Source organism: Mandrillus leucophaeus, unplaced genomic scaffold, assembly GCF_000951045.1.
Source record: "Mandrillus leucophaeus isolate KB7577 unplaced genomic scaffold, Mleu.le_1.0 Scaffold241, whole genome shotgun sequence".
Lineage (NCBI taxonomy): Eukaryota > Metazoa > Chordata > Mammalia > Primates > Cercopithecidae > Mandrillus > Mandrillus leucophaeus.
This window is the reverse complement of record NW_012102488.1, coordinates 2,564,465-2,581,190: the sequence shown is the minus strand read 5'-3', so window position 1 is coordinate 2,581,190 and position 16,726 is coordinate 2,564,465. Positions and strand designations below refer to the sequence as shown.

Here is a 16,726-nt window from a genome sequence, read left to right as displayed (position 1 = left end):
AAAAAAAAATCTTTCTGAGTCCATGGGGTGCTATGGAGAAGAATAAAATATTGACTCACAGGCACCCCACACTACAGCTTACTAAGGGATGTTCAGGCATTTCATATCCGTTTTCTCATTCAAGCTTCACAAGAACCTCAGGCATGGGAAACTGAGGCTCAGAGAAATTATGTGACTCGCCTAGAGCCACATCGCTAGAAAATGGCCAAGCCAAGGCTTGAACCAAATCTAACTAGCCAGAGGCAGGCAATGGCACGGGTGAACCCTGGGTGATTCCAAGATGAGTCTTCACCTCTGGGCCTGGCTCACCCTCTACAGCCGGAGGGAGTGGCTGGCCTGGCCTCAGGGTCTGACTAGGAGCATGGCACCCACATCCCTGCTCTGGCAACCCTGACTCTAGGTGGCCCATGCTGCTTCTCACCTCCATGTTTTCCTCCTGGGAGAGGTTCCGGGGACTCACATCCAGACTCTTCTCTGCATGGAGGAAGGAGACCTGGGGCTTTGGAGATGAGCGGGGGCTGGTGGCCTTGTCTGGGACCACTGTGGGGGATACCATGGCAGGCAGGTTTTCTGGGTCCACGATGGTCTGGTGGAGGCCCCGGGTGATGGCATCATATATATCATTGTCCTCTGGCTGGGGGTATGGGGATACAGCAGGCATGTGGTCACACAGGCCCAGCCAGTCTCCAGAGCCTACCTGAGACTGCTGGTAAGAGACTGCAACATTCCCACTGGGTTCCTGACCTCAGGTAAGACATCGCCACAGTCTCCCTTTTTCCAATAGGGATCATGACCCCACACCGAGTGCCCCTGGATGATAGTAAATAGGGAGGGCTTGAAAAGGGGTATGCCTGAGTGATGGATACCCCAGGCCTGGGCTCCCTGCCCAGCCACCTTCACCCTGGGGAAGTGGGGCGCCTACCCGGGGGCAGGCAGCAGTCAGCATCTCTCCGAAGGGCTCAAGCTGTGCCTCCTGGTAATGGTGCACAAGCTCAGCCAGGGTGCTGTAGCTCTGGGTGTCTCCTGAGATGATGTAACGCCGGTTTTGAAGCTGGTTGATGACAAAATGTCGGCAACGATTGCTGCCCCTGCAACACAAGGCAGCCCAGCCTTGGCCCACGGTCTGAGCTCTGTGCCTGGGTGCAGGAGAGGGGTCGCAGCTCTTGATCCAGAACAGACCTGCCTGACCTGGGACCACTGTACCCCACTTGGAGCCATGGTGTGTTCGTCAGGAAGCTACGGAGAGGTTTTCAAACCATGAAGCCCTGGGATCTTGGGAAGTACCTAAGCCTGCTCTGGTGGAGTCAGGGAAGGCACAGCTGCGACTGGAGTGAGGCAAGTGAGGCACTCATCTTGGGTGTGAAATTTACAGGGGCACCAAAAAACTCAATCAAGAAAACTAATAACGCAGTATTTTTGAAAATCAAAATATGTGAAAAAAAAATCCACAATGAACAAAACACCAAAGTTTTAAATAAAGACAGGATCCAACCCTATACCTGTACAACTCAACCTCCCCCTACTCCCCACCCTGCTGCAATGATGGAGTTCCAGCTCCCCCTCCCTCTTCGGCCTGTAAAGTCCCACCCTAAAATCTCACCCTCTTCATCTTCCTTTTTCCTAGAAAAATAACGTCTACACAATGATGTGCATACATCATAAATGTGCAGTTTGATGAATTTCCACATAGGAACCCTCCCATGTAACTGCCACTCAGATCAAGATATAAAACCTTTCCAGCCCCCAGAAGACCTACTTGCACTCCCGTCCAGTCAAATGCCCCCCAAAGGTAGCCACCATTCTGACGCCTATCAGCATAGATTAGCCTAGCCCATTAGAGAACTTCTATAATACGTCTCTTGTGTCTAGCACCTTTCACTCAACATTGTATCTTGGAGATTGATTCATGTCCAAGTAGAATTAGTTTCTTTTTTTTTCTCATTTATATGTAGTATTCTAATTAACGAAAAATCCACCACGTACCTATTCTGTTGACAGACATTTAGGTTGTTTCCAGATCTGGGCTGTTATAAATAAAGTTGCTGTGAGCATTCTTGTACATATCTTTTGGTGACTATGTACTCATTTCTGATGAGAATATACCAAGGAATAGAGTTGATGGGTCATGGGTACACCTGTATTTGGCTTTAGTAAATCATGCCAAATTGCTTTCTAAAATTATTGCAATGGGCTAGGCACAGTGGCTCATGCCTATAATCCCAGCACTTTGAGAGGCCCAGGCAGGCAGATCACTTGAGGTCAGGAGTTCAAGACAAGCTCGATCAATATGGTGAAACTCCATCTTTACTAAAAATTTAAAAAACAAACAAACAAAAAAATAGCTGGTGTGTGGTGGTTGCCTGTAATCCCAGTTACTCAGGAGGCTGAGGTAGGAGAATTGCTTGAACCTGGGAGGCGGAGGTTGCAGTGGGCCGAGATCGTGCCATTGCACTCCAGCTGGGTGACAAGAGTGAAACTCCATCTCAAAAATAAAATAAAATTATTGCAATGTATGAGAGCTCCAGTTGTTCCACATATTCTGTCTTTCCATTATAGCCATCCAATGTGGCTTTAATTTGTGTTTCCCTGACAGCTAATGATGCTGAACATGGGCCTTCTGGGTTTTTCTTTTTGGTAAAGTGCTCAGTTCTTTTGCTTTTATTTATCAAATTATCTGTTTTTGTCTTATTTATTTGTAGGAGTTCTTTATATATTCTGGATTTGAGTCCTTTGTTAGATATTTGTATTCTAATAGATAACTTATTCAAGACTGCACACTGATCTTTTTCTTCTCTTAATAATACCTTTTAATTATAAAAATTCTTAATTTTGGCTAGGTGCGGTGGCTCACGCCTGTAATCCCAGCACTTTGGGAGGCCGAGGCAGGTGGATCACCCAAGATCAGGAGATAGAGACCAGTCTGACCAATATGGTGAAACCCCGTCTCTACTAAAAATACAAAAATTAGCTGGATATGGTGGCGTGTGCCTGTAGTCCCAGCTAGTTGGGAGGCTGAGACAGGAGAATTGCTTGAACCTGGGAGGCAAAGGTGGCAGTGAGCAGACATCGCACCACTGCACTCCAGCCTGGGCAGGAGAGTGAGACTCTGTCGCAAATAAATAAATAAATGTTTAAAAATTCTTAATTTTAAGGAAATCATATTAATCACTCTTTTAAGATTAGTGCTTTTTGTGTCCTGTTTAAAAAATCTTGGCCTCTCATTTTCAAAGGTATTTTCATTTACCTATGACAATGTTTTTCTGTTTTCTTCTAGAAATGGTATTGTTTTGCTTTTCTTTCTTGGATCTACAATCCATCTAGAATTAATTAATGTTTGTGTATGGTATGAGGTAGCAGTAATTGTCTTCCATTTAGATATCCAATTGCTCCTGCACCAATTATTGAAAAAGCAAGCCTTTCCCCCACAGAATTGCAGTGATGCCTCTGTTGCAAATCTGGTAACCAAACATTTGGGACTGTTTTGGGACTCTTTTCTGTTCCCTTTTTCTATTTGTATACCTTTGAGCGGTCCCACTTTGGTCTCTTTTATAAGTTAGTATTCTCCCTAAGATCTTATTTGGGAAGAAACAAAACAAAAGAAAAAAATCCCCAAAGCTCAAAAGACATTTGAAAACTACTGAGTTAGTATATTTCAAAATGCCTAGCACAGTGTCTGGCACATAGAATAAAAATATTTTAACGACGACTAACATTTATTTAAAGTCCTTACTGCATTATATGCATTGTGCCAAGCACTTTTAAATGTATCAACTGATTGCACACTTTCATCAATCCTATGAAGCAGGGACTATCATATTCCCATTTTACAAATGAGGAAACAGGGGAACAGACAAGCAAAGTAACTTGCTCAAGGTCAGTGTTTGAACTGGGGCAGTCTGAGTATGTGACAATTTTGAATCAGAATCTGAAGACTTTTAAGTTTACCCTGGAGCCCTGGCCTCCCTCCCTACTTAGAGAAATCTTCTTACCTCCTCTGAATTTCCCCTTCCAACCGACCTACTCTTTTGGGACAAGATTCAACATCACCATCTCTGCCTTTGTCCTGGCTACCTTGTCTCCTTCTCTCTATCCCCACTACCCTATCCTAGCCCAGACCTCATTATCTCACATTCAGGCAATTGCAGGAGTCCCCAGTGCCCCCACACCTCCAGCTCTGACTTCCAGTCCTCTCTCCATAGGCTGCCTAAAGGACCTATGCAAATACAGCGAACTAGATCATCCTTCAGGGTCTACAGACTTAGCTAGGCATCCAAGGCCATTCTAAGCTTCTCCCATCCTCCCCTCCAGGCATTCCTCCAAAGGAACCAAGTGTTCTGCTGCACCCAGCAACCTGCAGCTCCCCCAGCACCCTTGTCTGTCATGCCTCTGTACTTTTGCACATGGCATTCCATCTACCAGAGATGCCCTCCTAAACCCCAACCACACCCTCCTTTCTGCCTAGCAACTTGTATTCTTTCCTCTATCCTAGGCTCAAAGTTCACCTCTGTGAAGCCTCCTCCAACCCCCACTCACCTCCTTTGAAGGCTGTGGCTTCATCCGTAGCATACGGCCAGTGCTGCTCAGGAAATGTCTGCTGAGCATGTGATGGATGAATGAAGGAGTCAGGAGTCAGGACCCAGGGAAATCTAGGCAATTTGGGCCAGTGGGGCCTCTGCACTAATCTGCAAGGCTAGGTTATGGTAGGCTGAGCTTGCTTGCCCAGAGGGCTTCCCCTTACCTGTAGGACAAGATGTAGCCGGTGGCTCGGTCACTGAGGCGGATGAGGAAGGAACCAAGAGCTCTGTCCCTGAGTAGCTGCTCCGTCTGCCTGGGCAGAGGACATGCCATTAGCTGGGGTCTGTGCCCTAACAGCAGCAGGTATAGCCTGACTCAGGCCTCTCTTGGAATCCCTGCTGGCCATGCCTTTGGGTTCCAGACCTCCAACCCTTTATAGAGGAGCCACTCAGACCTATGGATTGGTCTGTGGCCTGTCAGGGCTCAGTATGTGGTCTATCTGGGCCCAAATGATTAAGTTCAAGACTGTCTGGGGCTGGGTCAGGGTCTGAAGTCATATGCACCCCCTGACTCCCCACTGCAGCCTCACTAGCAGGCACACTGGTTGCTGACCCTGGCCACCCACTCTCCACCTGGATGGTTGTGTAGCAAGAATAAATCCACACAGCTGGAGATGTTGAGGTTTAGTGGGGGGTCCCTCCCGCAGAACCACTGTGTACAGTACTACAGGATGTGCACTACACACGAGCTTCTGCAGGGAGAAGATGCTGCTATGTCTGAAGCAGCTAAAAGGGACTCGTTCCTCTTCCTGTCCCCTTCAATCCCAGGCAGCTACAGAGATTTTCCACATGGTGCCAAATATTTTGGAGGCATGGTGAAAAGTTCCACCTGTCTTGTGGTTTGGCAGTACATAGACCAGATACACATTCCCTCACTCAGTTACTCACCAAATACTGAGTGCCTGCTCTATGCAGCTAAATCATTTGCAGGGCCAGGTGCTAAATGAAAACATGGGGCCCCTGGTTCGAAATGATTTAGAATATCAAGACAGTGACAGCAGAGTATTAAATCAAATGTGGAGCCCTTTTGACCCTGTGCTGTTGCACAAGTCAGTGCCCATAAAGCTGGCCCTGGCTCTGTGCAGGTGCTGTGCCAGGACCTAAGAACTGGCTGGATTTGTCATTCCTTCATCAGGTGTTTTGGTTGCTTGGAGACCCAGCCCATATAGAAAGCCAAACCTCTATCTTGGCCTTTATACCTAGGGTAACCGTGCATCCAGGTTTTCCTGGGATGGCCCCATTTATGACAGTTCTCCTAGCTTAGTTACCAATAGTATTCTGGTTTGGACGATACATGATATGGTCCCCTAGTTACTCATCAAGTCACGCCTGGCCCTCTTTCTGTCCTCTGGCAGCCTGGCAGCCCCAGCCATCCTCAACTTGTACTAAAGTAGAGGCCGTTGCCCTCCCCGACTCTGCCTATAGAAGCCACCACCAGAGGACACGGTGCTCCTCAGTCTGTTCCCCTGCCCCCCGCCTCCAAGGGCCCCTGCCTAGCCCAGGGAAAGGACAGGAACCAGTCTGATCCATAGTTCCCAGACCATTTTCTCAGCGCCAAGGGGCTGTGGGCTATGAGGGACCTGTGGGCAGAAGCAGCCTTACTTGCGGGTGATGAATCCATGAAACCAGGGAGGCAGGGCACCGTTCTGCAGAATGAAGGGGGCCTGTGTCTCCATGAACCACTTCAGGGCAAGCTCCTGGAGCTCAGCCAGGGCCTGGCTGTCCCCTGCCCCCTCAGGATCTCTCCCCAGGCTGAGCTGCTTTAGGCTGTCCTCCATGCTGGCGAGCACCGGAGTGGAAGCAGAGCGCAGCCAGCGCACATGCCTCTATATCTGCGTGTGCTCTGGCTCATTTGCCTAAGCCCATGCCCTACCCAAGGACCCGTAGCACACAGCAGCCCTATTGTCACCTCTGGGTTGGTGGCTGGTTCTCTCCTCTGATGCTTTGGGGTGGGGCACTTTGGCTGGCTGCAGACATGGGGGAAGCAGCCTGAGGGGATAGGGAAGGCCCTCCATGGCTTCCTGGCCAGCAGATGGGCTACCTCACTGGGTTTGGCCATGTTCCCCACAACCTCTGGTCTTTGTCAAAACTAAAGATCGGACCCTGGCAAAAGTCCACAATACTGCCCCTGGGAGCAAAGCAGTGGATTTACATTCTAGGTAGCCTTCCTTCATGGAGGCTATTTTTATTTTGATGGAGAAGTTCTGTGCTAACTAAGTCTTCCTTCCACTCAAGATTTATTGAGTCCCTACTGTGTGCCATGTAAATCTGGGCCCTGGAAATAAAGCAGTGAATAAAACAGCACTTTGCCCTCATGGCACATACATTCTAGAGGGAGACAAATATATGTGTAGAATATAGAGTCAGACGGAATAAGCAGTCCAAGATAAAGGCAGAAGAACAAGAGAGCCCATGGGCTATGTTATGCAGATAGAGAGTCAGGGGTCAGGGTCAGCCTTGTCCAGGAGGTGACATTGGAACAGTGAAGGAGGAAGCCAAGCAGGCACCTGGCAGAGTGGACCCTCATCAGCAGGGGGAAGCACGCGCAAAGATGAGGAGGTGGGACTTTGTTGCAGATTTTGAAGAACAACCAGAAGTTCATGTCGTTTTAACAGAGAGGGGACTTTGGAGTAGATAGGTCCCCTGGAAAGGCAGGGATAGGCCTCTGGTAGGAAGCTTTGGAGCAGTTAGGGCAATGGGACCATTTGTTCACGCAAACATCCCTGAGTCTCTAATGTGTTTCTGAGTTTCCTGGCAGAAACCCAGGCTGGATGGATGGTGAGGCAGCAGATGGTGCAGTCAGCCTCAAAGATCTTGATGAGACTCCCACTTCCACTGCACACTGACGTGAGACCACCCTGGGCAAGTAGCTGGGACTGACGTGGGGTCTCAAGAAACTTATTCAATTGTTGCAGAGAACTAATTTGCTCATCTGTAAAATGGGCATGAGACAAAGCTATTTTCTAGACTCTAGGGTCATCATGAGGACTAAGTGAGAGAGCATAATGGTTTACAATGAAGGCGCATGTATATAAGATAAAAAATAGGATGCAGGTACTGCTACAGTATGACTAAAGTGATTTGTTGTCATTTCCCCTGCTTAAAGCACTTGATACATAACTATCTCTGTCTAACTCCATTCCACAGTAAGAGATGCTTGGTTTCATTTTTCTTTGAGGCCAGACCTGTAATACCAGCACTTTAGGAGGGCAAGGTGAGAGGATCAGTTGAGGCCAGGAGTTCATGGCCAGCCTGGGCAACATAGCAAGACCTTTTTCTAAAAAGAAAAAGGCAACCGGGCGCAGTGGCCACACCTCTAATCCCAGCACTTTGGGAGGCCGAGGTGGGTGGATCATGAGGTCAGGAGATTGAGACCATCCTGGCTAACACAGTGAAAACCCATCTATACTACAAATACAAAAAATTAGCCAGGCGTGGTGGTGGGCACCTGTAGTCCCAGCTACTCGGGAGGTTGAGGCGGGAGAATGGCGTGAACCTGTGGGGCGGAGCTTGCAGTGAGCCGAGACCGCACCACTGCATTCCAGTCTGGGCAACAGAGCAAGACTCCGTCTCAAAAATAAATAAGTAAATAAATAAATAAAAACAAGAAAAAAAAAGAAAAAGGCAGAACCAATCCAATAGCAATAGAAGTTAAGATAGTGATTACCTTGGGGACTGGATGGGGAGTGAAAAGCTGCTGGTGCTGACAGTGTTCTATTTCTTTTTTTCCTTTTTTTTTGAGACGAAGTCTCGCTCTGTTGCCCAGGCTGGAGTGCAGTGGCCGGATCTCAGCTCACTGCAAGCTCCGCCTCCCGGGTTTATGCCATTCTCCTGCCTCAGCCTCCCCAGTAGCTGGGACTACAGGCGCCCCCCACCTCGCCTGGCTAGTTTTTTGTATTTTTTAGTAGAGACGGGGTTTCACCACGTTAGCCAGGATGGTCTCGATTTCCTGACCTCATGATCCGCCCGTCTCGGCCTCCCAAAGTGCTGGGATTACAGGCTTGAGCCACCGCGCCCGGCTGACAGTGTTCTATTTCTTGTTCCGGTTGGTGGGTTGAGTGAGTGTGGATTGAGTGAGTTGAATGAGAGTGCTTACAGTGTGAAGATTCACTGGCTCTGCACTCATGGTTTATGCATTTTTCGATGTCTATGTTCTACTTCAATAAAAAAGTTTTAAAAAATGAGGGTGTTACAGCCAGATTTCCTTGGTTCAAATTCCAGCTTACTAGCTATGTGACGTTAATCAAACGATCTAACTTGTCCTGCTGTTAGGAAGGTCAGATGAGTTAAATCCTTAGAATAGTGTGTGGAATAACATAGTGACCAGGATTAGCTATTAATTTGATGATGATGATAATGATGATGGTGGTGGTGGTGGTGGTGGTGGTGGTGGTGATGCAAGATTCTGCAATACAGAAGGTCTACTCCTGTTGATAATTATTATTATTATTATTACAACGTCATCAGGGTTATCTGAAATCAAGATAAAAATGCCTGTGAGGGTGTGTGTGAGGCTTATAGTTTAAAGAACAGGCAAGGGCATGAGGCAAACCTGTGACCTCAACCTGGGCAGCTCTTTCTCATCTCTTTTATTTACTTATTTATTTATTCATTTATTTATTTAGAGACAGAGTCTCGCTCTGTCGCCCAGGCTGGAATGCAGTGGCACGATCTTGGTTCACTGCAACCTCTGCCTTCCAGGTTCAAGTGATTCTCCTGCCTCAGCTTCCTGAGTAGCTGGGACTACAGGTGTGTGCCACCACGCCCAGCTAATTTTTTGTATTTTTAGTAGAGACAGGGTTTCACTGTGTTAGCCAGGATGGTCTCGATCTCCTGAGCTCTTTCTCGTCTCTCAGCCACATTTTCCACATCCATGAAAAGGGTAACCATACTTAGCTCACCTGGGGATGGGGTGAAATACTACAGATAGTGCTTTTCTCACAAGGACAAGCACATAGGCACATAGTAAGCGTTCTTGGAGGGCCTACTACTGGGAACATCACTTTTATAAACCATTAATTCCCACCTTGACACTGGAGGAGTCAACTCTTTGCCAGGGGACATCCTAAGGGAACCATCATTTGCATACTTGCTAATTGGTCTTCCCTGTCACAAACATAAGCCAGGGATATAATGGCATTAGAACGGAAATCCCAGGCCTGGGCTAATGAGGACTGGAACTCTTTAACATGGGAAAGGGGGCTGGGCATGATGGCTCACGCCCATAATCCCAGCACTTTGGGAGGCCAAGGCAGGAGGACTGCTTGAGCTCAGGAGTTTGAGACCACCCTGGGAAACACAGCAAGGCCCCATGTCTACTAAAAAAATAAAAACACCCGGGCATGGTGGCTCATGCCTGTAATCCTACCACTTTGGGAGGCCAAGGCGGGCGGATCATGATGTCAGGAGATTGAGACCATCCTGGCTAACATGGTGAAACCCAGTCTCTACTAAAAATACAAAAAATTAGCCGGGCATGATGGCGGGCACCTGTAGTCCCAACTACTTGGGAGGCTGAGGCAGGAGAATGGCGTGAACCCGCGAGGCAGAGCTCACAGTGAGCCAAGATAGTGCCACTGCACTCCAACCTGGGCAACAGAGTGAGACTCCCTCTGAAATAAATAAACAAATATATAAAATAAAATAAAAATAAAGAAATTAGCCAGGCGTGGTGGTGTACACCTGTGGTTCCAGCTACTTAGGAGGCTGGGGTGGGAGGATTGCCTGGGAGGTTGAGGCTGCAGCGAGCAATGATTGTGCCACCACACTCCAGTCTGGGCAACAGAGCAAGACCATGCCAAAAAAAAAAAAAAAAATTGGGAAAGATGGGGAGGAGTAAGATTACATCTTGATTTTTCCCTAACCTGTCACTGAATTAAGCATTTCCTTCCATGGTGAATGTTGCTGGGAACAAACCTCATTAGCAGCACCTGTTACTTTGTTACCAACGGAAATAACAGATATTTTCATATTATACTACAGCTGTTGCAGACATCTTGAGATATCATTTTTGCTCATCATTACCTCAGAATTACAGTAATTAGACCAAACTCTGGATCTTGTTATTTAACGTGCCAATAAAACATATCATGTAATATCACAAATATTTTCATAAACCCTATTTTGATATAATTTATTTCCATTGCTCTCTGTATTTTATTTTGTGCACTTAAAAAAATCTATTCTGAGAAGTCCATAGGCTTCATCAGATACCAAAGAGGTCCATGGCACAAAAAAGCTAAGGATGCTGGGGTCTAACCCAGTCGGTTTGCTGCCAAAAGTGAGGTCCTGTAAGTATTCAAATACAAAGAAATGTGTTTCTACAATTTTCCATGATGCAATCTCTCCCCACCTTCCTTTCAGGCTGGATACTTTTATGGGCAGAACCTGGTCATTTTCCTAAGAAGACAAAGGCTTTGTGTATAAAAGGCGGCAGAGCCCAGTATGGCTATGGGCCAGAGGTCAGATTCCACAGTTAGGCAAATAAGGTGGGTCTCTATACTCAGTGGAAATGTGGGGATGGGGAGGGGCGAGGCCCAGGTGAGCTCCGTGAAGAAGGGTTGGGGTAGGAAAAGGTTGTCCTTGACAGTGCTCTTCGTGTCATTGTTCATTTCAATACGTGTGGTCACCTACTGGGTGCTGAGGCCTGGCCATACAAAGGACACTACAGTAGTTTAGCTCTCCTTCTCCACCTGGGGCCCAGAGATGCAGGGAGAGGGAGAAGAAGGCTTCAGGCTCCGGAGTCAGGCTTACTGGCTTAGAATCCTAGCTCCCAGCTGGGCACGGTGGCTCACGCCTGTAATCCCAGCACTTTGGGAGGCTGAGGCAGGCAGATCACAAAGTCAAGAGATCGAGACCATTCTGACCAACATGGTGAAACCCTGTCTCTACTGTAAAGTACAAAAATTAGCTGGGCATGGTGGCGCTCGCCTGTAGTCCCAGCTACTCAGGAGGCTGAGGCAGGAGAATTGCTTGAACTCAGGAGGCGGAGGTTGCAGTGAGCCGAGATCGCACCACCGCACTCCAGCCTGGCAAGAGAGCGAGACTCCGTCTCAAAAAATAAAATAAAATAAAATAAAAATAAAAATAAATAAATAAATAAATAAATAAATAAATAAAAAGAATCCCAGCTCCCTTACTTGTTGGCTCTGTGAGTTCACTTGTTTGTTTCTTCATCTATAAACATAGAAGGGAGAAAAAGTACCTACCGGGTAGGTTTCAGGACTTCTCAGAGCTAATCTATGCAGTGAAGTGGCCGGGAGGCTCAGTGCACATGCAGTAACATCAGTGGCCATCATGATTCACCCACAGCTGCAAGTCATCCCCAGGACCGGGAAGTCCCCAGAATTCAAAGTCCCTGTGCCTAGCAAAACTTCCCTGTCCTAAGTTCTCCTCTCTCAAAAGGTTGCTTTTCCTATAGCGCAAATAGATGGCAATGGATTATCCCACAAATGACTATCTACTGAAGGTGTTCAGCCTGGCTTGCCCTTTCAGGAAGGAGGTTGAGGTTTCTCCAGAAAGCCGCTTAGAGGTAGTGTCTCTCTAAGCGTTTCGACGAAGGCCCAGTGAATGTGCCCCATCCAAGCACTGACTCTCTCACTTCTCTTTTTGAGCCTGTGCAGAAGCCATGTTCATTGCCAATTGCTGCTGGTAGAGACTGGTGATCGAACACCAAAGTGGACTTTTCCGTAAATGCTTGTCATGTGCCTGTGTTAGCCTATGCACACTACATTTTCATAGCCCTAAGTTGTTTCATTAATAGGCCTGAATTAGTTCTATAATATTGGGGAATGAAGAATGAATGATCCTATTTCTTTTTTCTCAATTTGTCTATCTCATTTTCCACTGTATACCTTACCTAGAATGGTGCTTGGCACAAGTGGATGCTCCGTAGGTTTATTTTATTTTATGTTATTATTTGATTTGATTTGATTTGATTTTTGAGATAGAGTCTCACTCTGTTGCCCAGGATGGAGTGCAGTGGACACAATCTTGACTCATTGCAACCTCCAGTTCCCAGGTGAAAGTGATTCTCCTGCCTCAGCCCCCTGAGTAGGTGGGACTACAGGCATGTACCACCACATCTGGCTAATTTTTGTATTTTTAATAGAGATGGGGTTTTGTCACATTGGTCAGGCTGGTCTCAAACTCCTGACCCCAAGTGATCCACCTGCCTTGGCCTCTCAAAGTGCTGGGATTATAGGTGTGGACCACTATACCTGGCCTTCAGTAAATACATTTTAATTCATTATTCAAATATATGATAAATCAACATAATTTTTAAAAGACACATATAAAAAGATATCAGTAAAAATATTCTCCCTCCAGGCATTTAACCCCATCCACCCAGTTACTAACCGCATTTCATTCCCATAGATAACCACTGTTAGTTGTTCCTTGAATGTCCTTCCTGGGTTTCTTTATGTACATCCAAATAAGTATGTATTTCTTTTTCCTTTTTTCCTTTCCTTTCTTTTTCTGACAGAGCTTTGCTCTGTTGGCCAGGCTGGAGTGCAGTGGTGCAACCACAGTTTCACTGCACCCTCAACTTCCTGGGCTCAAGCAATCCTCCCACACACCTCAGCCTCTTGAGTAGCTGGTACTAAAGGTATTGGGATTATAGGCATGAGCTACTGCGCCCAGCCAAGTATGTATATTCTTATTTTCCTCACCTTCTTACATAAAAGGTAGAGTACTACACAGCATTCTGCACCTCGCCTTGTAAAAAAATTCAACAGTATATCTTGGCACTCCTTCCATAAGACTAAAGAGAGGGGTGCCATTCTTATTTTCACAGCAGCATATTATTCCATTGTATGAATACATCATAATTTTTGTAACCAGTCCTCTATTGATGATCATTTGAGTTGTTTCCATTTTTTTTAATTCCTGGAAAATGCAGCAATGGATAATCTTATATGGATTTGATTAAGTGTAAGAATAAATACATCCATGAAACACATTCTGAAAAGTGGAATCACTGAATCAAAGGGTATTTGCAGTTGTCATTTTAACAGATGATGCCAAATTGCTTTCTTTAAGGATTGTATTGATGTACGACTCAGTAAATATTGAATACATGGATGAATAATATTTTCAAGTTCAGTCATTTTGAGGCCCCCAGCATGCAAGAAAAACCAGGGGAGAGGGCTATTGCTGGTCCAGAAAAGTCGCCAATGTTATTGTGATGCTTTTGGCCCCCTCAAAGCCACTGAGTGACTTCGTCTTGCCATCTTTCCAACATGGCTGCTGGTTGGGGAGGGCAGTGTCCAGAGAGGTCCCCCTCAGCCCTTCTCCCACCCAACACAGGCTGTTCTATTTTATCCATAGGACAATGGCCAGGTACTGGGAACTTTCCAAGGGCCTATAAAAAGATCTAAGATCTGGAAAAAACAACCAACCAACCAGTATTGGCTCTAAAATTCAAAAGGAGAAAAATGCAAACTCACAATGAATAAATGTATAAGTAAATGTCTATACTATGTAATATTGCATCAGCTTCATTTAGCATTCATAAAGGTTTCATCACATCTGAAAATGGTTTGGAGGCCAGATTATCTTAGCTCACGAAAATCCCCAAGTATGCAAGAAAACTGCCAAGAAATCATTACCAATTGTAAATGAAATGAATTCCTCAAGGCCAAATCATTTCAAAAGCAAATTCATAAGAATTGTCCTTTCCAAAAAGCTTAAAGCAAAAGACATATTTTTTTTTGTAAAATGTGGCCATGACATTTAAAAATTATATATATTTGATAGTAGTGAGATGGGGACTCCAAAGGTGAGAGTGCCCTGGACCTACCATGGCCTTAAAAACATTGCCAGCCTCATCTGAGCCATAAAGCACCCATCTGGGGCTGTCTGGGCCTGTAGTCTCTGCTCCTGACAGCCCAGAGCGGAAAACCACCCCTCAGATCAGAGAGGCTCCTTTGTCAGTGTACCTCTCAGTTTCAGCAGCAAGAACAAGACACAAGTTAATTTCGCTATAGATAATCCGGCCTCACTAGTGAGTATTTCTGAGTTCCATGTAAAAATCAAATTCTTCAGAGTTGCTTACTGTTTGCTCATGACAGCTGGAGAAGGGACAAGTTTTGGGATCAGTTTAGGGACCATAGGGAAGACAAGGGGCCAAGGACCACAATTTTGAGAACTCTCTTTCTACAGCCTTTTGGAGGCCAGATGGCCACTGTGGGGCCCAGTTGCAGAGACCTGGTACACCTAGCCACCTGGACAGCTGGGGCCCCTGGGCTTGTCTCTCAATTTAGTCCTATCCCTGTCTCCCTTCCCCTCTCTTTACAGCTGGGAAAACGGAGATCCTCTGTAGATTCCTAATGATTTTGAGCCCTTACCATGTGCCAAGTACTTCACATACACACATATATGATTTCCTGTCATCTTTATAGCAGGTATACAGGTAGTATTACTGTCCCCATTTTTTCCTATTATAAAGACAGGGACACTGAAACTCAAGAATGGAAATGGTCTGTCCAAGACAAGGAGTAAGTCCATGGCAGGGCCAAGAACCTGGTACCCCATCCTCCTCCCCCATACATGCTGCATCCTCCTCCCATGCCATTGCTCCAGCCATTTTCCCTGCTACCCAAACTCTTTAAATACTTTAAAAATACATTAATTCAAAATTAATAGTCAATGTATTCAAACTTCCAAATAAGAAATACATTTAAAAACATTCCTCCCACTCCAGTATCTACTTCTGGGTCTTTTCTGTGCCCGTCATCATGTATCCTGACTGCCTTCTTCCTGCTTCCCTCTTCACTGCTTCGCTCACATAAGTACACTGTAAACTCCTTTTGTAGACCCCTTTGCCCAACCAGAAGGATGCCTGAACTTCCACCATCAGAACAGCATCTCTTTAGGCTTTCAGTTAAAATGCTTGATCTCAAAGTGGGTTTTAGTCCCTGTTGCTTGTGTGGGAAGGGTGGAAGTGTCCAAGATCAGATTTGGCTGAGTGATGGGGGCACCGGGAAGGGGAGAGCCTGAGGGCCTCTAGGAAGCGGGAAGGTGAAGGCAGAGGGGACTATGCTGTGCTGGGCTGGGTGCCAGGCCCTGGGAACAGGGCGGTAACAGGAAGGACACAGGGCCTCTGCAGCTGCAGCCCATTGCCTCCTCAGGGTCCAGTGCTCCCCTGCTCCTGGGGCAGTGTGACTCTCCCTAACTCCCATGCTGGCTTTGACTGCCTGGCACTGAGCCCCTGCCAACCCTCTATCCTCTATCAGCTCCCAGAGACACCCAGGCCTCTATCTGTCTGAGCCTCAGTCCCCCGGCCCCAGGGCTGGGAGACTGGCCAGCACCTCAGATTTGTTCCTTCTCAGAAAAAGAGCCAGGAGGTATGCAGATTTGCTTAACAATTTGGTAGGGAAATGAGGCCTACTGGAAACCAGAGTCCACAGTTCAAGAGGGTCTGACAGCCTTGGGCTCCTTTGCTGGGGCTGTTCTCTCTGAGGCTCTCCCACTTGACAAAACTGAGAGTTTCCTGCAGTGGGGGCCAGGCCTAGTCCTGTGGTGAGTTCTCAGCACCACCCATCACTAGCCAGAGGCAAAGAGCAGGGGCCAGGGATGTTTGTTAAATGAATTAGTTACCAAACTGAGACTTGTTGTACATCAGGGACTGCATCGAGTGTTTTGCATTTACTGGCTCATTTAAGCCCCTAGCAGCTCTAGGGGGTAGATGTTATTACGCGCCATTGTACAGTTGAGGAAGCTGAGGCACACAGAGGCTGGGAGATTGGTCCAAGCTCCCACCGCTCCTTATTTATTTATTTATTTATTTATTTACTTATTTATTTACTTATTTATTTAGAGACAGGGTCTCACTTTGTCACCCAGGCTGGAGTGCAGTGGCGCAATCTCAGCTTGCTGCAGCCTTGACTTCCGGGGCTCAAGCAATCCTCCTGCCTCAGACCCCCAAGTAGCTGGACTATAGGCATATACCACCATGCCGAGCTAATTTTTTGGTAGAGATGGGGTTTTGCCATGTTGCCCAGGCTGATCTCAAACTCCTGAGCTCAAGTGATCCACCTGCCTCAGCCTCCCAAAGTGCTAGGATTACAGGTGTAAGCCATCAGGCCCAGCCCCCTTCTTTATTTCAAAACCACTCCTCCGCTACCCTACCCCTGCCCCAGCCCCCCCAA

At 46.7% G+C, this 16,726-nt stretch overlaps 1 protein-coding gene across 1 annotated transcript in view; it reads right to left on the bottom strand.

Moving 5' to 3' along the window:
• Positions 1–6,352, bottom strand: part of SH2D7 (SH2 domain containing 7) — an 11,546-nt gene extending 5,194 nt beyond the window's left edge. The window contains exons 1-4 of the mRNA XM_011982688.1: positions 6,177–6,352; positions 4,739–4,828; positions 923–1,088; positions 422–634 (exon numbers count right to left, since the gene is read on the bottom strand). Coding sequence (XP_011838078.1) covers positions 422–634; positions 923–1,088; positions 4,739–4,828; positions 6,177–6,352 — 645 coding nt within the window. The remainder of the gene's footprint in view (positions 1–421; positions 635–922; positions 1,089–4,738; positions 4,829–6,176) is intronic.
• Positions 6,353–16,726: the final 10,374 nt, after the last annotated feature.